Genomic DNA, 21,893 nt, shown 5'->3' with positions numbered 1-21,893 from the left:
AAGGTGCCTTTGAGCTCTAACCTGAGCTTCCATAAGATTTAAAGAGCTCTTCTTTACATTGTTATTGTTATTCTTGGAATAACTTTATATTTGCACTGAAAGCAAGCTAGAAGTCACTTATACGTATTTCTGCAAACTATCTTCTAAAACTAGATGCATCCGAAAGAGGCTTTTTTGGCACTAAATCACACCTCTAAATTTATAGTCTTTTCTATTGAACTGAACAGTTGTGCACAATTAGAATGCTTGGTCATTTAACTGAAGCTGTGTGGCAGCATTTGTTCATTCCCTTTCATCCTTCCAAGGGCCACTTTGGTTTATTTGGTTTCCTATGTCCCTTAGACTTGCCCACAAATAAATATTTAGGTCACACTTTAGATTTTAGAAAGTGTTAAACTAGTTGTTAATACCATTTTTATTTGTTATTTACAATACATCTTTAAAAAAACATATGGTTTCACATTTAGAATCCCTAAGCAAATACATTGGATTTTAAATTATGTCTTGATATGTGAATAGGATGCATGATGGTTTGTTTTTTAAACAGCCCTTAATGTATGAGCTTACTGAGAAGGAAGCCAGTTGTTTAATAAAAACTTATTTGAAAGGCTGTATCATTTACAAAACAGCACAGCAAAGACATGATTTGAGAATTTTAGGTAAATTTAATGTGATGACGATTTATCTGTCTTGCCTAAAACTCCTGGTAAACATATTTGTTAGAAGGAATTATATACTGGTAATTTCTTATGTAATCTCTTAATAAACATTTTAATGTCAAATACAAATATTTAATTTCAGATTAAATAATGGAAGTATGGCTCTTATTATTGCACGAAACACTTCTCGACCAGAATTTATAAAACACCTGAAAAGATATGCCAGTCTTAAAAATCAGGTATAGTAAATTATTTTTGTTACTTATGTGCAAAGCTATTAATCATGGAGAGAGAGAGGCTGGAAGAGTTGACACCAAGTCCTGCCTCGAAAGAAGACTTTATTTCCTTCTGAATACATTAATCTTTTTTTTAAAATTTGTGTTTTCTCCAGATTTTGAAAAGTATCCATCAGTATTAATGTAGATTGGCCTTTTCTGAGCTATGGGTTGGTGGTTATATACATTCTGTGCATGTATGTGCAAAGAGAAAATAGAAAATGTAGTGTTACATTGAAATGTGAAGAAAATGAAGGATAAAATTACATACTTGACTGTTCTTCAGAATGAAAAGTAGTGAAATCTGAGATATTTAGCCTTCTTGATTTTATGGCATCAGACTTTCTCTAAAGTTATGAGCTTTAGATTTTCCTACCATTTGTTTACAGATCTGCCTATCATCACTGATGGAAATAGAATTGCAGATATACATTTAAAAATATGCCACTTTTAAACAGACATTTTATTCCAAACTAGAATGTGTGGTGAAGTTTGTGGAGATAAATGGATAGATAAAATATTTCTACTTAGATTTGTTTTAAAGAGCAGCAGTAACTATTATTATAAGCCATATTCTTTTGGCAGATATTTTGGCACAGTTATTAGGAAACTGATCCTGGAAATATGGGAATTTCTGAAATTGCGAGTCTTGAAGCGCTTAGCATGGTTGTAGAACTCTAAAGTCTCACACCTTAAAGGTATAAAATTGTGCTTTGATGTAGTTGGGAGAGGCCAGATGGGAGGAGGAGGAGAGTCCATCCAGCCAGTGACTAGCTGCTGGTCTTGCTTACGTAGTTCATGGGCGGTCCTCATGAAGTTTCAGTTCTCTTCTGCATAGTACATGATTTGATCAACGTGTATTGAGCAAGCGACTTAAGTGTTTTGGAAATTATGACATAAAAATTAGAAAGAGTCCCACTTTCCTTAAATATAAATGTCGAAGGAGACAAAGTAGACAAAAGCATATATAAAGTAGGTTGTAAGCCTAAGTAATGACTTTATGTATGTGTGTTTTGGGAAATAATAGCGCTTTGTTGATTTTTTAAAGGAATGTATGCCTTTTTCAGTTTAAAACTGCAGTTTTAAACATTAAAACCAACTTTATTACTTAACCCAAAGCAGTACATGTTCATTGTTTTCCTAAGTCAGAAAATAGAAACCTGAAAACAATATAAAAAGCATGCAAAATTCCATATCCCAAGAGATAATTGGTGTCATTACTTTGGTATAAGTTTTTCCTAGTCATTTTCTATTAAATGAAAACTTAAGTGAATATTAACCTTAAGATTCTTACTTTGGGAAGTTGTATACTTATTTTAGGGAGTCATCTATTGTACAAATTATTTATGGGAGGTCTCTTTTGGAATTGCCTAAGGGGCAAATTTCTGAGGCAATTTTGGTAGACATCCTCTTTTCAATATGAAAATAGCTTTCTTCTGATTTTAAAAGTAGTAGTTGCTTACTATAAAATAAAGACGAATATAATTCTATATGTACAGGAAAATAATTGTTTTTAAAAAATGAGATCATGTTACATAAGATATAACCTATTTTTCCCATTATTCTACCAGTCTTGCTCTTTTTCAGTAATTTCATTGAGATCATAGTGGTTTATAATATTGTGTAATTTGGAGCATACATTATTATTTATCAATTTCTGAATAGACTTCATCATGCTCACCCCAAGTAGTCTAATTTTTGTCCGTCACCGTACATATGTGCCCCTTTACCCCTTTTGCCCACTTCCAGCCCCATTCCCTTCTGGTAACCACTAATCTGTTCTCTTTATCCATGTATTTGTTTATCTTTCACGTATGAGTAAAATCATGCAGTATTTGTTTTTCTCTGTCTGGCTTATTTTGCTTAACATCATACCCTCAAGGACCATCCATGTTGTTGCAAATGAAAGAATTTTGTCTTTTTTTATGGCTGAGTAATATTCTATTGTATATATATATATATATGACAACTTTTCATATCTTGCTTTTGATGCAAGAAATTATTGACTTTGTGTGTGTATGTGGGTGTGTGCTTCATTAGGCTTAATTCTGACTGATTTAGCTCTTTCTAAAAATTAAAGTCCATGATATTGCTCTGTAATTTCTTGCGAAGAGATTCTAAAATGCTTTGCATAATGGTAGCTATTAAGAATAATTAGATTGATTCCCAAAGTGACTACTTTCAAGCAATGTTAATTTGGTACATTTGTTGAAAAATTATAGACACACATACACACACGTGTGTGTGTGTGTGTGTAGACTCTTTCCTTCATGGTGATATTTTCAATAATGTAAATTAATGTAAGTTATGTAATATTATAAGGACCAGAAAATTGTAAGATTATATAATCTACTTATAACTGGTAGTAGTTCTGGTATCCAGGAAGGAAAATGTAGCACTTCAGCCTAAGGAGAGCAGCAATCTAGGTCTCGAACCATTGTTACCAGGTTGAACTGAATGTTCATATGTATTACAGTTGTAGGATATATTGAAAACCATCTTTTGTGGGGTGACGCGTCTTGCCCTTCCCATCTGTCTGTAAAACTGATAGAAGGTAAAAATTACCCTTCAAGTTCTTTCAACGCCATCCTTTAGCTGGCCTCCATTTTCACTGTCCATACTTTTCTACATTCACTTTGACCATGATTTTTGGTAGGGAGTTTAAAACCCTTAAATGTTAGTCCTTCCCCAAGGATTTGTGTGCAGCCCTCCTGTCTTCTCACGAGATCTTCTCCTGGGTGATCTCACTGCCCCCGTTGTCTGAACCACTGTTTGAGCTTTGTACACTTCTGTCTTTTCTGCTGGTCTGCAGGACCACTGTATGGTACTGTGTACAGAGAAGGTTATAAAACTCACAGGCATTGAGTCCAGCACGTCCATGGCTGACCTTATCATCTTTTCCCCTAAAGGTGCTCCTTCCATGTTTCCCTACCCAGGTCAATGGCACAACTCTCTACCCTTCCTGGAGAACTCTGGATTCTTCTCTCTCCTTCATTCCTCACAACTCATCCTCTAAGCAGTTCTATTTGTTCTCTTCTTAAATGTTTTTAAAATTTACCCCTCACCTTAATTCAAATCTTAATCTCTTCTTGCTTGCGATAGTCTCCTGGTCTTCCTTTTCTCTGGTCTTGTCTTCCATACTTCCTTCTAGAGGGCTTTTTCTAAAACAGACATCTGATTTCTCTTCAGCTGAATTCTTCAGTGTCTTTCTCATTGCTGTTAGGGTAGCGTCTGATTCCTTAGCATGAAATACATGGCCCTTTGTTTTCTGGCCCTTGCTGTGTCACAGCCTCTCCTCTTGCCATCCTCTACCAGATTTCTGGTGTTTTTGTCACTGTATTAGTTTTCTAGGCCTGCCATAACAAATATCACAGACTGGGTTCTTTAAACACAGAAATTTGTTTTTTCGCAATTATGAAGGCTAGAAGTCCAAGGCGTTGGAAGGTTTAGTTTCTCCTGACGTCTCTCTCCTTCGCTTGCAGATGGCTGCCTTCTGGCTGTGCCCTCATATGGTTTTTCCTCTGTGCATGTGCATCCCTGGTATCTTTCTGTGTGTCCCTGTTTCCTCTTCTTATAAAGATACCAGTCATATTGGATTCGGGCGCACCCTAAAGACCCTATTTTAACTTAATCACCTCTTAAAGACTTTATCTCGTAATATGCTTATCTTCTGAGGTACTGGAGGTTAGGACTTTAACACATGAAAATCTTTCGGGGGGCTGCGCAATTCAGACTATCCATCATATGTCTATTTTAAAAAATTAAGTTCAAGCATTTATATATTCTGTAAAATAAATGCCAAAATACCAGTATGGCAATTAGTATCACAGTATGCTGAATTTTTCCATAGTTGCTTGACCATAACATATCTCTGTACTCTTGCAAATGTAGTTTTTTCCCTCTAGAACTTCTTCCCTTCTCTTCCAGGTTCTCTTCTGTGTTCTTTAAGACTCAGCTCAAATGGGAAGCTCACCCAAACTCCTGAGCCTCTTTGCCTCTTCTCCTTTCTCTCATTTAACTCTCTGCTTACGCCACCATGGTACTTAGATGTATTACAATTCTAACTGTTTACGTCTCTTCCTCATGCCCCAAACACACTCTCACACATGACATTAGGCTCTTGGATCACTAAGTCCCATCTAACAATGTCTGTGGCTTCAAAGGTAATAAATTTTCATGGATGGATAGATTTCATTTCATGATGTATGCACATGAAAACTCATGACTTAATAGCCTTACTGGTGGTAGCCATCCATTCTTGGCATTCCTTGGCTTGTAGCTGCATCTCTCCAGTCTCTCTTTAATCACATGGCTCTCTCCCTGTGTGTGTCTGTCCTCACATGGCATTCTCCTCTCTTATAAGGACACCACTTATATTGGGTTAGGGCCCACCCTAATGACTTCATCTTAACTTAATTACCTCTGTAAAGACCCTATTTCCAAAGAAAGTGACATTCACAGGGACTAGGAGTTAGGACTTTTGATATCTTAATGGGGGACACAATTTAAGCCATAATAGCTAGTTATCAGTGACCCATTTAAAACACATTATTTTACAATAAATGATTATATAGAAACTTTTTGCAGGTGCACAGTATGGAAGATGCCCTGAGGCTTGACACCTGAGATGGGGGGTCTAATGCAGTGACTGTTAAGCACTTTCACAGGGAGCTGCTTGGGGCCTTCTAATTCTGTATCTAATTCTCTATGTCCCCCCAGCATGATCCACTGAGGAACCCAGTGTATTATACAGTGTAAACTGTAAAATCCGTGGACCTCGGTTTCCACATAGGTAAAATAAGAATGTTGGGGAAAATAGTTTTCTGTCAGCTTTTAAAATTCTGTGCTTCATTGAGTTTTATATGTGGAAGAAGGGGGAAAACATATAGATAATATGTTAGGAATAAACCTCATGCCATTTATCTGAAAACTGAAATAAATGAGTAGTTATTGTGCATTTCTACTAAAAGGTTATTTGGCTCTCTCTTCTTAGTTGTTTCAGAGAATACATTTGTTTTAAATTTAAATTTTTTTTTTTTTTTTGGTGAGAAAGACTGGCCCTGAGCTAATATCTGTTGCCAATCTTCCTCTTTTTGCTTAAGGACGATTTGCCCTTAGCTAACATCTGTGCCAGTCTTCCTCTATTTTGTGTGTGGAATGCCACGACAGCATAGCTTGATGTGCATCCATACCTAGGATCCAAACCTGCAAACACCAGGGCACTGGATCAGAGTGTGCAGACTTAACCACTATGCCAGCCCCATGGAATACATATTTTTTCACTATAGTTTTCTTAGGCAAATAAGAAAAATTGAAATTTGAAGCTTACTTTGTACCATTCTACAGTGGTCAGTAAGTCAATACAACCATCTTGCAACTTGTGTCCATCTTTAAAGTGGAGATGAGGCAGGCAAACACCTGTGAAAATCACTTTTGCTTGACTTTTTCTTTTTACCTTCATAAGTTTAGACCCAGGTTCTTCCTAATTAAATTCCAAGTGTGAAACTTACACTAGATTTTGCTTTATATCAGCTAAACTAGTTGACATGTTAATAATCAAATCAGTGGATTATAGAAATCTGCATCAACAAACCAGTATTAAAGATTCAGTCTTTAGTTGGAAATTCTATGATCTCATTATTGTATGCAATTTCATAGACACATACTATTTGTCATAAGACAAGTTTGCCAGCTATTAGATCTAAGTGAGCTGGGAAAGCTTCAGAAAAGGGATTCCTTCCAAAGAAAGTAGGGATTCCTGGTCATAGAATTTCACAGCTATAAAAACTTTAGCATGCATGTTGATATTTACTTGCAAGAGATAGCACAGTGAACTTTCTTTTTTTTCTTTTTTAAAGATTGGCACCTGAGCTAACAACTGTTGCCAATCTTTTTTTTTTTTTTTTCTGCTTTATCTCCCCAAATCCCCCTAGTACATAGTTGTATATCTTAGTTGCAGGTCCTTCTAGTTGTAGCATGTGGGACGCCGCCTCAACATGGCCTGATGAGCGGTGCCATGTCTGTGCCCAGGATCCGAACCAGCAAAACCCTGGGCCGCCAAAGCGGAGCACGCAAATTTAACCCCTCAGCCATGGGGCAGGCCCCACAGTGAACTTTCTTAATTTGCATTAGCAGTTAGGGATAAGGCAAGGACCATGATGATTTGCATTTGTTTTATTTAGTTCAATTTTCCATTCATTGAGACTTACACTGTTGAAGAAGTAAAAGTTCACCCAAGGAATAATACCAGTGCACATAATCCAGAGGAGGAGGAGCGACCGCATGAAACTGCTTCAGAAAACAGTTTTCCTTGGAATGTAGATGGCGATTTAATGGAAGTTGCATCAGAGGTCCATGTTAGGTAAGTCTAATTGTTTCATCACCTTGTGTCCAATAGACAATAGACGCAGAAAACTAATAGTATAGTGGAAGCTTTCTTCCCATAACTAGCAAGGCAGGCAGTTGGCTAATTTTTAAAAAATTAGTAAATCCAGGAAGCTTAAAAAGATATACGTACAATTTTAATAAATAAAAAAGTATAACTTTACATTTGTTCACTAACTGTTATGTAGAACCAAGGCATTGTCTTTGGTTATGAGTCTCCACATCAGCATTCTGAATTATCGTTCTTCATAAACTACACAGATAACGCATGTCTACAATTTCCACTTTGGATTTTTAAAACTGGATCAAGATCTTAAACCTTGTGAAGCCATCTTAGTAGCTGATTGTTACAATTTAATTTCCCGTCTTTTACAATATCCTTTCACCCAAAGCTAGTACATAACGCTTGTGTTCAGCAGTCTGCTTTTATTGTCTTTCTAAAGCATTCAACTTTCTTTATGTAGGAGCAATTTTACATATTTAATTAAGTTACATCAGCAACAGGTGGTCTAGCCATTAAGATTCAACACTGTCACGACTGTGGCCCAGGCTTTTTCTCGGTCAGGGAACTATACCACCTGTCTGTTGGGTGTCATACTATGGTGTCTGCATGTTGCTGGAATGCTGAAAGCCATGCCACTGGTATTTCAAATACCAGCAGTGTCACCCACGGTGGACAGTTTTCAGCGGAGCTTCTAGACTAGACAGACTAGGAATAAGGACCTGGCCACTCACTTCCAAAAAAATTGGCCGTGAAAACCCTATGAATAGCTGTGGAGCATTGTCTGATACAGAGCTGGAAGATGAGAGAATGATGCAAAAAGACTGGTCAGGGTTCCCCTCTGTTGTACACAGGGTCACTAGGAGTCAGAATAGACTCCATGTCACTAACAATAAAACAAGAGCAATTGGTATAAACAGGTTTAGGAAGATGCAAACTCATTCTTGGTAAGTATTGTGACTCAATGGGTAGAAGTGTGCAGGGGCACTCTGGGTAGCTCAGTAGATGTGAGCTTGCTATAGGTACAACTGACTGGGTTTTACAGAGGCAGTAGAGAGCATGAGTCCAGGAGGTCAGTTAAAGCTTTATAGTAATCACTGGTGCTGAATTGATTGTAGCTCTGCCATGAATGTGTGTTTGTTGGCTGTCATTAGATTTGTATTTGGTATTACGCACCATACTTGATAGGTGTATGCGTGTATGTGTGAAAAGTAACAGAATGATAGATTGATGAAAAACCAATTATACATACTATTCTTTACAGATTGCACCCAAGACTTATCAATCTTTATGGAGGAAGCATGGAAGAAATGAATGATTCCAAAGCAACATGTAATTGTTTATGAAAGAAATATGCAAACTGGAATTTTAATATGAAGGAATATAGTCATGCTTTAAACAGGTATCCTGATAGGAAAAAAAATTTTAGAAAAATTAAAATTGCTATTTTTGATGTTACTTAAAAGATATATGAAATATACCAAAAACAAATTTTGGTTTTTTAGAAGGTATTTATTAGAACTGAAAGTAAACATTGCAGGTACTTAAAATTTAAACATCAGTATATCAGTTTTAACTAGATAATTCCAAAGGGAAATAATTTGGATTTTTTGATTTTTCAGGATTTGAGTCTTTCAATTCTAATGTTAAGTTTCCTATGGCCTGGTACAGACAAACCACAAGTTCACATAAGAATGCCCTGATTTGCCTGGGGAGGTGCCAATCCAGTGAGGTTAAATTTCAAAATTACACAGCTAGTTAATGATATAACCAGAAATAGAACTATTTTTTTTTCAAAATCTCTCCAATACCTAGACTACTTGCCCAAAAAGAAACCCAATCTTTTTTTTTTAAAACTTATGGTTCCAATTTTGTGAATCTTCTCTGAAAGTTGATTTTCTTAAAGTGGTAGGGTTTTAAAATTCATAATACAGGTAATTTAAGACTTTATAACAAATTTTATTTTAAACTGTGCAAAATATCTAACTGGGCAGAATCTGGCCTAATTGGGAGCTGTGTTCCTCTTGCTCCTGAAAGTCATGTTATCCAGCAATCTGAAATGCCATCATTTCTGAATAAGAAAGAACTAATGTTCCTCAGGGATCATCTTTGAGAAAGCGATTCTGAATTTGGGTTTGATTTTCTACCATGGATCCTACTATTTGGTTTTTTGTAATTAAAAACATGAAAATATCTTTTGCTTGAAAAAATGTTTGTTTAAAAATATTATATACATTTAATTTCTGTTAGTACACACCAATTTCAAGAGGTTTTTATGCTCATTGAGATTACGTTTTGCTGCTCAAGTGCCTTCACAAATCTCCATGCATTGCTCACTCTCCAGTCACCAATCCGAGACTGCAGGCTTGTGAATGGGTAACGTACAGGAATTAGGCAGTCTGAAGAAGACAGCTGTTGGCAGGGACTTCATAGAAAGTAAAGACTGCCTTCTAATTTATCTATTTGATCACTTCCTATAACCAATTTTCAAAATTTGGCCACAACCTGCTTACATATATAAAGACAGATGTAGGACAATTCAGATGAAATTGTATTCTGCAGTTGTCAGCATCTAGTTCATATGCATGAATAAATATTACAAAAAATGATTGTATTTGCAAATGGAAAGGTCTTTAAAGATAAATTATTTAAAACCCAGAAAGTACTATAAAAAAGAATCTAAAACAACATCAACAAAAAAATTAAAATATTTCACTTATTGCTAAAACACATCCTGGAAATTTTGATGTCACATTTATATTCACAAGATACAAGCTAAATCTGTATTTTTAAATTTACAGTTAAATTCGTGAATTTTGTTTTTCTATTGACATGCAGAAGAGAATGCTTTTATAGACCTGATGAAAACATATTTAATATTTATATTTAAAGAGAAAAGAATAACATCTAAAAAGCATTTATGTATTGTTTGATTTGATAGTCAATATTTTATACAGTATCTAATTTGTATTCAATATTGGCCCCTAATCCTTGTCCTTGCAGAGCTTTGATTTTTAAAAAATCATTAGTGAGGTACAGTTTTCATATTTTATATACATCAGTATATTTATATTTCAAATATTAGCTAAAGTGCAACATTCACCATCTGTTTCAGAATATAAATTAGAATTATTAAGTACTGTTGTTTTTATAAACAAAAAATTTGACTAAAGATGGATTTTTGAAATTTATTCCTGGTTACCTTTGATAAAATTGTGTTATAGGAAGACTAATGGATTTATACCTATATAAACATATGTATATATACAGAAAGAATAAAAAACCCATAGCTGTATTAACTAATTATCCAGAAGTCATCCCATTAAGCTCAAACCAGTGTACAAGCTCAGTCTGAAGTTTGTGCATCAGGCCCCTAATGTTCATAGACTGCTGAATGAATGTCTGTTGATCAAAGCCCATAGGAAATATATTACAAATAAATGTCTTTAAAGATAAAATCTGCCTTAAAGTGATAATGCTCTTAATTAAAAATTTGGGAACAGCTCTTTGAAAAATTCTGCTAAATATTTTTAAAGAACATATTTCAAGCAAGTCTCAAAAACCTATTGGAAATGAATACCTATTCAGTGGACTTTCTTTTACTGAAGCAAGAACATACGGTAAATAATATCTCTTTTAAAGGAATATTTCAAGTCCAAGACTTCTCCAATCGAGTTGTTTACTTCCTCAATGATTTAATTCAGATCCACTTTCATTTCAAGATATCTTCAAGGGATTATTTATCTTGAATAATTGAATGCTTTAGTGTTTTTCTATCCATTTAAGAGCTGAAAGATTATCTTTGAATATATTGAATAATACCTTTGCAGCTATTTTCTTTCAAAGAGTAATCATTGCTTGGATTTTTCATCTGTGTTAAGACATAATATGTCACAAGCTCACAAGTAAAAGAAGTACATAGAGGAAGTCTGAGCAAAATTCATGGTTTCTTGTAAACAATGTCTTAAATTTCTTTAGCATAACCTGAGTCTGTTATTAGTTCTCTCAATTTGAAAGAAGTCTTTAATCATCATCATTGCTTTTACTGTTCACGTAACTCCAACTGTCTCTTCGGTTTTCTTCTTGTAGGATGGATTTGTACTGTCTTTTAAAGAAGCCAACCTGAAAATAGCATTCCATAATCACTAGCGTATAGTTATGAACATATTACACTCAAGATCAAATCTAAACAGTCAATGCCAATATTTCTTCAACTGTGTCCCATGTAGTCAGTAAAAATTAGTTTGGGAAAAACTGGGATAAAGAGCTTTTTTGTCGTTGTTACTGCAGGACTTCTCAGTGATGCATGCACATGCACTCCAAAACTGATTCAACATAATTCCAAATGCTTTTTAAAAAAGAACATCTTTCAAAACTAATGTTACAGTTTGAACATTTGTTGAAAATAAGTGATCTTTAAGAAGATGTATTTCTCTAGAAAGACTTTGGTACTAAAGTTAGGAAAAATGAGATCACTACTATATATTCACTTAGGAATTTAAAAAGTTAACATTAAAAATACTGAAATATATAAATCTGATAACTTAGGAGTCACAAATAGGCATTGAGAAAATCAAGAATGGCCTTTTGAATGGTTTAACATTAGTAATTATTAGAGGCTTACCTTCCACATGACATATGAAATGAATAAAAGTAAAATAAGTCCAAGTAGCAAGCTACTTGAAATAATCGCTATAGTGAAATGACGTTTGGGTCTCTGATGATGTAGTCCTTCGAGGAGAACCTACAGAAATTAACCAAAAGAACGAACCACCGGTTTAAAAGCTTGCTTCTATTTCCTTTGAAGCCCCTCCACGATCCACAACGGTATATAGAATAACCCACCCCATTCCCTGGCTGGTTCTAACACAACCCTAGGAAACACTGGTAACTGTTTAGCAGAAACAGTGAAGAGAATGGGCTTTTTCCGTGGTTCTTCCTCCAATCATCCTGTACCAAATTCACCTCCTGAAAGACCTGTGTCATTCCTTCCTGCCACTTGTGGAAAATGTCAACTCTCAGTAAAGTATTTGCAGCGCTCCATGATAGTCAAAATCTATTTTCCTGCCTAAACACCCTAGCAATATCTTTTCCCTACAATCTTGACGTTTCAGTTAAAAAGGTAATCTTACATGCGCAACATTCTCATCCTTGTTTAGTTCAATAACTCTTGGATTTGGCTCTGGAAACGCTGTCGCTCTTATTTCAAACTTCAGTGCTGAAGTCTCATCCTGTTTAATAAAAGAAAGATCACAGTAGCCTGAGTCATAGTTTTATTTTATGAAGATATTAATAGCAGGTAAGGATCATGAGAAATGATTTCTATCTAGAGGTTTTCACAATTTCTCTTCCCCAATTTATTTCACAATTTGCAGTCGATTGCAATGCAGTGCTTCCTTTGGTTCCAAAGGCGTGGTCTTCGTATTAATTTATAAAGCATCATTTTATTGAAACCCTTTTGTTAAACATGGCTACTTTACAGATTAAATATTATAGATATTTAAATTGTTATTATTTGATAGTTACCAATGTATTTTTTCCTGGATATTGAATTTTTAGCCCCAAACAAGTCTTTCTTCACCTGATAAACATGTCCTTAATTCATTTTATTTGGGATTCTTTTTCTTTCTTTCTAAATAGTGTTGTATTTTGCTGCTCTCATCAAATACATATAGTCAAATATTGTCGTGGAAAAATCTGGTACAAATAGTTATAGCATTCAAATATAAAATCAGTAGATAAACTCAGATCTTTACTATCTAATGCAGGAAGTTTATAACCCAGAATCCACAGAGCTGGGGAATCTGGTGGAGGGGCTCCCATGGACTCTAAGACCTTTTAAAATTGTATGCAACATTTAGATTTTTTCGTATGTGCATTCATTGTGCTAGATGAGAATATATTCTTTTGTCAAACTCAAAGAGGCCTATGACCCTCAAAAGTTAAATCTACTGTGTAAAGATTATTTAACATTTTAGAGAAAACGTGTAGAATTTTAGGGCTGAAAATAAATTCCTTCCACCAGGGATGATTTCATCCCCAGAGGACAGTCATCAGTGTCTGGGGACATTTTCGACTGTCAGGATTTGAGAGGTGGTGCTACCAGCATCTAGTGGGTAGAGGCCAGCGAAGCTGCTGAATATCCTGCGATGCACAAGACAGCCCCTGACAACAAGGAATTATCTGGTCCAAAATGCCAATAGTGCCTACTATTGAGAAACCTGGACATTGAGAGCATGAGAAGGCAAACTGCAAACGTTTAGATAATTTGTTGATGGTCCCATGACGTAGTTTTTAGCACAATTGGAACTAAAACAGACATCTTTTATTTCCCTGTCTGGTGCATCTTCCTCTTGACCACTGTCTGGTACTTTCAAATATTCCTTTGGCTTACTATGTGCCATGCACGATTAGTAGGGGTTTTATCAAATGCATCTCATTTAATTTGCAATACCCCTGCAAAGGAGATATTATCCATATTTATCAGATAAGGAAATTGAAGAACAGAATTCCAGAGAAAACCAATTTTATTTCAAAGTGCTTCTCAGAAGTATGCATATTCCTTTCTAGGAAGAAGTTGAAGATATTTAATTATTTTTAATTCAACCTTTCAAAGTTCATATTCTTAAAAGTGTGTTTTGTTATTGTATGTTTGTGTTTTATTGTTGATAAATTTTGATGTTTTAGTTTGATTTTAGGAAAGCCTTAATTTTACTTCTTAGCTTTATTAAATATTAGACTTTTAAGCATAATTCAAAGTAGTTTGGAAAGAACTTTATGGTTATATGACATGTTAAAGTAGCCAATGTCTTTGGTTTAGTCAAGTTTCATAAGCAGTTGGACATGCTTTCTAAAATAAACCTCATAAGACTGTAAAATAAGACTATGCAATAATTACCTGTTTAATGAGTAAAGCCATGTCATTTAGACAATGTATTTAGCTAAAGCGATAAGTGGAAACAGTTTCAAGTTTCACTCCAAATTTTTCTTTCATCCATACCTTCTCAATTTGTTGAATGCCTCCTTACACACAAGCCTATCTATATAAGATGGTTGAGTTTGTAGATTCGATATGAACTTATCCATATAGAAAGCTGTCACTGTATTTTAGACTTACCATTTCTAAAATGGATGGCCGGCCTTCCAGCTGAACATGAACACTGGCTTCTTTTCCACTTTCCATTTTCCCAAAATTGCATAAGAAATTTAAACAGTTTGGATCAGCTTTCATGCAGTACTTGAAAAGAATACAAAAGAGCTACATTAAAATTTCAACATTTTATAAAATGTTGGCTAAAATATTTTACATGGAATTAAAAATCTCCTTTGAGTGGCATTTATAGAAATTATTTTGCTATAAACATAGAATTAAAGATCTGCTTTCATTAGTGGCATTTAAAAAATTATCTTTAAACAAAACACAAATGTTTGTTTTGTAAATTATAACAAAAACAAAGTATTTGAACTGGAGCATGTGTTCTCATTATTCTTAGGAACTTAACCTTCTGGGATAGAACTAAAAGACTCCTAATCAGACTCTTGCTAAGTTACATGTTCATTGTACAACTTGGATCGTTTGAAGGATAAAATTGCTTCCTCAGTTTTTTTTTCCCCGTAAATTCACTAAAATAAAAAGAGTGAAAATTAATCTCATGCCGCAAAGGCTGTTCAGCCCAAGACAGCATCTTGGCCTCTGAAGGGTCTGGAATAATGTCAGGCCTGGCACAAAATGGGCATTTGTTAGATAAATAATGAAACTGTATATTGTATGTGTTTAACCCAGTGTCTATCTCAACTCTCCAATTGTGCGTGTTCCTTACACGCAAGAAGATTGCCGGAACTTGTTTCTCTCCTGCACTTCACAGATAGCTCAGACCCCTTAATTATTGGTTTTAAAGTGTTTCAGTTCTGTATGTTGGAAAGGAGAAACTACAACCTGAAAAATTGAAACTTACCAATAGCCTCTTATCAGTCTTTGACAAGAATCTAAATATGTCTTTTAGGGTCTCCAATGCACCTTTTTGCTCCTCTGACACACAATTGCTTTCATAATTTTCAAAATGGCATTCTCCAGTAGTAGTCTATAAAGATAGAAGACAAGAAAAATCTTATTCAATATTAGAAAGAAGATCAAAAGCTACATGGTTTTAAAAGATCCAATTTCTTTTTTTCCTGAAATATATCAAGTACTTCTGAAATTATGAAAATATTTGTTGACAGATTTATTTGGGAGAGGTTAAACCTCTAAGACAAAAATACAAAAACTCAGCAAAATTTTAGAGAGTTGGATATAGGTCCTAAACTGATCAAATGGCCTTAACCTCATAGAAAATAGGGCAATGTGAAAAATGGACCTTTGAACATCGACATGAAATTTAACATTTCTTTGGTTTTAGACACAAAACAATGTGTTATAACAGCATGTCCTACCATCTAAATCTGGAATTCAAGAAATATTTTTAAAAATTAGATCTAAAATCTACCTAGTAGGTTTATTTGTTGATTGCTTGTCTTGAAACTGGGAAGATAAAAACAATTCTGATGGAATCATGGGCAATACAGGAATTTTAATCCTAAATAGTGATTTGAATATTCTTTTAAAAAGGCTGAAATACCGATTTTTCAATAGTGTTCTCCATCTTAATGGAGAATTCTACCAATTAGATTACTTTCACAGGTCCATATCAAGACAATGTGCTGAAGATGGCAGAGCATTGTTCGCTAATCGAATAAGTTCAATGCAGAGGTGCCACTGTAATCCTACAGTTCTAATGCATGTATAAGATTCAAAGTGTACTCCATGAATGCATGTTGAATTCATGGCTTAGAGTAAGTGTGACCAAAATAAGTTAACAGAAATCTCCATTTTAGCAATATTATTTACAATAAAGGAAAGAACACATTTTTACCTGGACGTCCAAAATGTTGAACAGCTTGTTGGTTTGGGGGATAAAAGAATTTGGTACCATTATTTCCACACTAACATTTGGAGCCATGCTATAGCCAGTGTTGATAACCTGATAAGAAGGAAACATTTTTCATTTTAAAATATTTTTCATAAATGTAAGTACAGAGAGCAGTGAACTTTTAGGTGAACCCATATGTTGTATGCAGCATTCATACTGGTGAAGGGTTGTAACTGGATATTCTGTCTCCCTTTGCTGTGCAGCTCCCATAGTCAGAACTTTAAAAAGTTTGCTAATAATTAAACCTCTAGTTATTATTCCTAGCCCTCTCCTTTTCGTATCAATTAGGCCAACATGTCCAGGCTGATGGTTTATTACATAAATAGTCTAAAGAAAGAGACATCAGCAACATACATTTGTATGGCAAATTATGAATTCAAAAAACCGTGATCAATTGGTCCTCATAACTATCCTATGAAGTGGGCCAATATTTTATTATTCCCCAGCTAAGGATGATGCTCGGAGTTGTTAATGATGTACCCAAGATGAAAGTTAAAAAGTGACAAGAATTGGGACCAAAACCCAGGTACTCTAATTCTAAATTCTATGATGTTTTCACAAAATCACTCTGTGCTGAGAGGATAATTATCAGCAGTAAGTGAATAAAAATGTATTTTAATTCAGGATAATTATAATGCTGATGCACTCACAAAATCAGAAAGGGGTAGGTTATTGGGTTTCAGAGAAAATACACCAGGTTTTTAATAATAATGCATAAGGGAATGATAGTTCATTATTGTTGATAAATTTGGGAATTACAGATCCCTGAAAAAGAAAACTGGGCCAAAATATTTCCTCCTGAGGGCCAAACTACAAAACCAAGACAATAAGTAGTTGTGCCACAATATCTGAATGAAATAGCATGACTCACACACTTGCAATAACCTTTTGAATGCACGTGACATTGACGAAGAAAGAGTGCTCCTGGCTTTGGGACAGGCGGTAATGGCTAGGCCTTGGAAGCACAGGGCAGTTGCAAAAGACAGTGTCAGCAATGGGTACCCAGCAGTGTCCAGACCTTTAGACAAGGTCTTCTTGATGCCGTCAAATAATCAACCTAACCTACTATAGTCTTCATCCTTGTTCGCTTAATAACCTTTAGACCTCCAAGAACACTTCATTCTTGGACAGACTCACCAAATCTACAGACTGAAGTATCTCCAGTCCCAGTCACTCTATTGTAATTTAACTAGAAAATACATGTTAACCGTTAAATGTAAGTTAATAAGTAGACTTTGTAGAGTCCAACTCAGTTTCTGTTTCAGTTTATCAAAGCAAATCCATCACTGGGGTCCGATGGGAACAGTTCTTGGGACTTCAAATTAGAGCGCTAAATTTTTTCAATGTTAGTTTAAAAAAAACTTGAGTATACATAGACTCAATGGGAGTCTCAGAAGGAGTCAACAGGACTTCAAGGTCATTCTTCCACAACTCTGAGGCAGAGCCCAGGAATTCGCGTTTTGGATAAGCACCCCAAGTGACTGATACACATTTTGAAAAGCACTACTTTACAAAATATCACAATGTACCTAATCTAATCCAGACTCATTCACATTCTATAGATTTTTATAGAGCTCTAAGAATATTTGGGCAGTGCTTTTGGTTCAAAAAATGTTTTTGTGGATGTTATCTGCAATTATTTACTCATCATCAACATCTTTGGTGCATCAAAAATCTCAGTTGACAGTAAAACTTTTTAAAAGAATTTTTAGCTTTATATTAGTATATTAATACTTCTGGATAATGATAATACACTTTACTTTTTAACAAGATTATTTAATAAATGATGCATCACTTGTCATAGGTCATATAGCTATGGCCTGAAAGGCTGACCAAGTAGACCTTAAATGGAGAGGCAGGAGGTAAGAGCTTCCTTTACTTGGTAGATAACGTTAGAGCTTTTATAAAGCTTGAACCAAGAAGAGATTTCACTGATTTGCACCAAAAGATGCCTTCCCTTGGCCTATCCTGTTTTCTGTATGCATCTCTACTAGATTCAGTTCCTCTGCCAGTTTCAGGCGTTACCTCTGTTTCTGCTTGCTCTTTCCCCCCTGTGCTGTAAGGAGATGTGGGCTTGAGCAACAGAGACAAGACAAATGGGAAAAAAGGAGCAGAAGCCCAAGAGGAAAGGGCATGAGTACCTGTGCTGCAGTCCCTTCTCACTCTCAGCCAGCCATGCTTGGCCCAAGGCTGAGGGACATCACATGTATCTCACGTCCTCTGCAGCAATGCATCAGTAACATTCTTTCCGTTTGTTACAAATATGAATGCAATCAACTTTACTTACATGGAAAGTGAGGTTCATTTTCTCTGCCATGCATGTTCCAGGCTCATTTTCCTCCACTGATCCATACACAAAAGAAGTTGGGCTTACAAACCTAATAGAAACAAATTCAAATTTAACTGTCTCATTTCATAAGGTATAAACAGTCTTTCTCTATAGTCTGGATTAAAGCATATCACCTAAACACCCTCTAATTCAGACTACAGATGCCTCCTAAATACCGTGGAATGCTTTTAGTTTCCTGGTAAGACAAGAATTCTAGTGAAAATGTAGTGAAATTAGAAAGCCATATGCTCTGACTTGGGTGACAATCTCTCTTCCCACTGTTATCCTTTGCTTGCCTTCCCCCAAGACCACCTCGCACATTCTACTAACCATTCCTTCTCTCTCAGCCTTCAAATGATTCACGTAAATCTGACAATTATAAGATAAATTCTTAGCTTTTCCCTAAGGCTCCAATATCCTCTTATACCTCAATCTATCTGACCTATTCTTGAGTTATTTCTTCCTATCCCCCAATTCTTGCTGGTTATTTGTAATGAACTCCAAGTCTGGGGAACACCTCAAACACCAATAAATATGGTAAATTTTTTGTTAGAATACAAGGTTGTCACCCTTTTACCTGTGATATGTATGGTTGGTAATGAACTTTAAGAACTACTTTTCTAGGGAAATCTTGACTCCGCAAGTTGCTCCTACTTGGAAGCTAATATGAGGAACTACACATATAGAGACCCATGACATAGGAAAGAAATTAGAAATATTCCACTATTGTAGATTTAGGCAGTTTAAGAGTTGCAGAGCATTCCCTGCTCAAAATAATAAGATATGGATAATGGAAAATTAGGAGGACACTTATCATAGGAAAATCAAGGAGGGTAGATGAGACAAATATCCAAAACCAAGAAACATGCAGCCAGCTTTCTTTGCTTCCCCCGACTCTCTAGGTCCTCTTCTTCCTTTAATAGCTTCTTTTATCCCCGTTTTATCTCACAAACTTGCTACTCAGTTCTGTCAGTTTCAGACACTGATATTTTACTTTTATATAATTACATGCCATCTTTATGGGTGGTTAAAAATGATTGGGGATGGTTTATATTCAGAGCAAAAAGAAGAGCACATCTATTTCTTCTGTGTCTGTCTTCCATTGCTTTAAAAAATGTGGTTTTAAACAGCCTGAATAATTTCCAGTCAAATAATTAAAGGTTTTCTTGATACACCTTTCATTCTTTCTCCACATATCTCCTTGAATGAGAGAAGAACACACTCAAACAATTACTAAAATCATGAGTGAATTCTCGCCCGCCATGGGCGAGGAATTCTGTAATTCATGGGTACAAAGGGTAAACAAGGGACACTTCGCCGCTGGCTCTCTCATACCTCAATCCATTTGCCACATAGGTAGACATGGGTTCTAGAGAGTAGTGATTTCACCAAGCTTGTAGTTTTTTGAACTTCACACTTGCCACGGCCACTGAGGATGATCGCGGCAACTACACGCTACCCAACCCCGAGGGCCCCTGGCCTGCACAGTGCACAACTGAAAGGCTGGACGTGGCCTCCTAGGGGCTTATAGCCTCTTCCAGTAAGAAGTCTCCTCCAGCTGAGCACTTGTTTGAGGTGGTCTCAGCGATGACTAGAGAGTGGATTAAAATAATGAACAGCTAAGCAAGGGACAGTACTGCTGAGGTAGTTGTTAAGAGACAGAAACAGCACAGGACCTTTTTATAAATAATTTTAAAATATGGTTTTGACAATAATGTGAGAAGCAACAGAATTTGAAATCAGCTCTCAATTTTACAGGAGGCGTCAATATCTACTTACCCATGAACAGCTAGCATGACTTCATATTTGAGAGGTATTGCTAAAGTCACTTTGTTACTCTTCAGATCGTCCATTTCCCCTTCATTTTCACTACAGAAGCAAACAGAAAACACTTTTAGAATCCAACCAGCACAAAAATCATCTTATAACTAATTACATCCTGTGTATACCTACTATACTTGGAGGTTAGTTTAAATGCTTTTGGGGGAGTGGGGATAAAAGTAGAAGTGGTGGTAAGAAATGTTTATGATGGGGTTGGCAGAAATTTGCTCTCCTTATTTACAATTATTTGCTTCTAAGCTGGTTAGAGGCTTTGTTTGTTTCTTAGATTACATAAGAGACGCTTTCTCCTGCAGACAATGAAACACAGCTCCACAGTTCCCTTAAGGTACCCGCCCCCCCCCCACCCAAAAGTTATTCTCCACTAGGAAATATACCAGGCGGCATGCACTGTGATGTTGAGATCCTCTTCTGCTCTGCTGAGCGAACTCGCATCCAGGAGAAAGCTAACGTCTATCTATAAAACACAGAGGGAAAGCCCAATTTTTTAATAATCTAAAATATATTTTTGATAATCTGAATTTTAATTTTTCTTAAGAGTTTATGTTCTGTGGAATGCAGATTGGAAACTATGTACTAGAAGCATAGGCTACCCCTCACTTGGGCAGCAACCTACAGGGAGGCTCTTGGATTTGTGGCAATTTTAAAGCACCAGCATTTCCAAAATGACAGTCAGAGACAAAGCCTCCTCTGAATGTAAAGACAGGCACGTCCAGACTGACAAAATTAGAGATGCTTTCACAACTTGAGTGAGGACCCTTGCCAGAAACACCTTTTTGTATAGCAGAGGTAACATGCCTGGCAGACAGGACCACCTGGGGTGGGATGGGGTGGGGGGAGTGTTGGGGAAGAGTGAGACAGGGAAGCAGAATTCTGATTGACACATTCACATGCCCATCTTGATATAAACATGTGCCCCCCCAACTTTTTTTTTTTATAGTGAACATTGCCAAGAATATAAACATAATCTCAAAGATCTCAAGCCCAGTTATTTTGGTTTTATTTCATCACTTAGCTACTTACCTTAAGCAAAGAATAATAAATTATATATGTGTATGCAGCATTATAGAGAAAAAGAAAGGGTTTTATATTCACGTTAGTAAACAAAAACTATAAATGCTAAATGCTTACCCTTGAGAGATGATCTACATATATATAACCAACATTGCAGTCAAGTTTTACTATGCCAGAGCTGTCTGTGACTTCACAGTTTATTTGTTTCTCTTCCTGAAAGGAAAAACGAAACAATCGGTTTGAGGAGGAAGGGAACAAGAAGTTTGTAACTTATGTTTAAGGATGGTTTTTGAAAAGAAAATCACCCCCCAAAGAATTTACTTTCCTGGAAGACTATTTTCTGTTTACTTTTGGCATAAATAAAAATGTAAATAAATTATATAAATGTGTATACATATAGGTTTATTTTAATATTTGTTTACATTT

General features: G+C 35.7%; 2 protein-coding genes across 4 annotated transcripts in view; one reads left to right on the top strand and one right to left on the bottom strand.

Moving 5' to 3' along the window:
- The window catches only part of CERKL (CERK like autophagy regulator), a 111,748-nt gene extending 103,027 nt beyond the window's left edge, over positions 1-8,721 (top strand). For both annotated transcript variants that reach the window (XM_044768618.2, XM_070508205.1), the window contains 3 exons: positions 802-898; positions 7,117-7,295; positions 8,584-8,721. In XM_044768618.2, the coding sequence (XP_044624553.2) occupies positions 802-898; positions 7,117-7,295; positions 8,584-8,665 (358 nt within the window). In that variant the 3' untranslated portion in view covers positions 8,666-8,721. The remainder of the gene's footprint in view (positions 1-801; positions 899-7,116; positions 7,296-8,583) is intronic.
- Positions 8,722-10,304: 1,583 nt separating this feature from the next.
- The window catches only part of ITGA4 (integrin subunit alpha 4), a 77,781-nt gene continuing 66,192 nt past the window's right edge, over positions 10,305-21,893 (bottom strand). For both annotated transcript variants that reach the window (XM_014834042.3, XM_070508204.1), the window contains 10 exons: positions 21,585-21,680; positions 20,831-20,910; positions 20,394-20,483; positions 18,573-18,663; positions 16,229-16,336; positions 15,275-15,400; positions 14,437-14,556; positions 12,452-12,550; positions 11,944-12,063; positions 10,305-11,441 (listed from right to left, as the gene is read on the bottom strand). In XM_014834042.3, coding sequence (XP_014689528.2) covers positions 11,343-11,441; positions 11,944-12,063; positions 12,452-12,550; positions 14,437-14,556; positions 15,275-15,400; positions 16,229-16,336; positions 18,573-18,663; positions 20,394-20,483; positions 20,831-20,910; positions 21,585-21,680 — 1,029 coding nt within the window. In that variant the 3' untranslated portion in view covers positions 10,305-11,342. The remainder of the gene's footprint in view (positions 11,442-11,943; positions 12,064-12,451; positions 12,551-14,436; positions 14,557-15,274; positions 15,401-16,228; positions 16,337-18,572; positions 18,664-20,393; positions 20,484-20,830; positions 20,911-21,584; positions 21,681-21,893) is intronic.

This window comes from Equus asinus, chromosome 4, assembly GCF_041296235.1.
Source record: "Equus asinus isolate D_3611 breed Donkey chromosome 4, EquAss-T2T_v2, whole genome shotgun sequence".
NCBI lineage: Eukaryota > Metazoa > Chordata > Mammalia > Perissodactyla > Equidae > Equus > Equus asinus.
The sequence above is the reverse complement of the archived record's forward strand: the minus strand, read 5'-3'. Positions and strand labels throughout refer to the sequence as shown.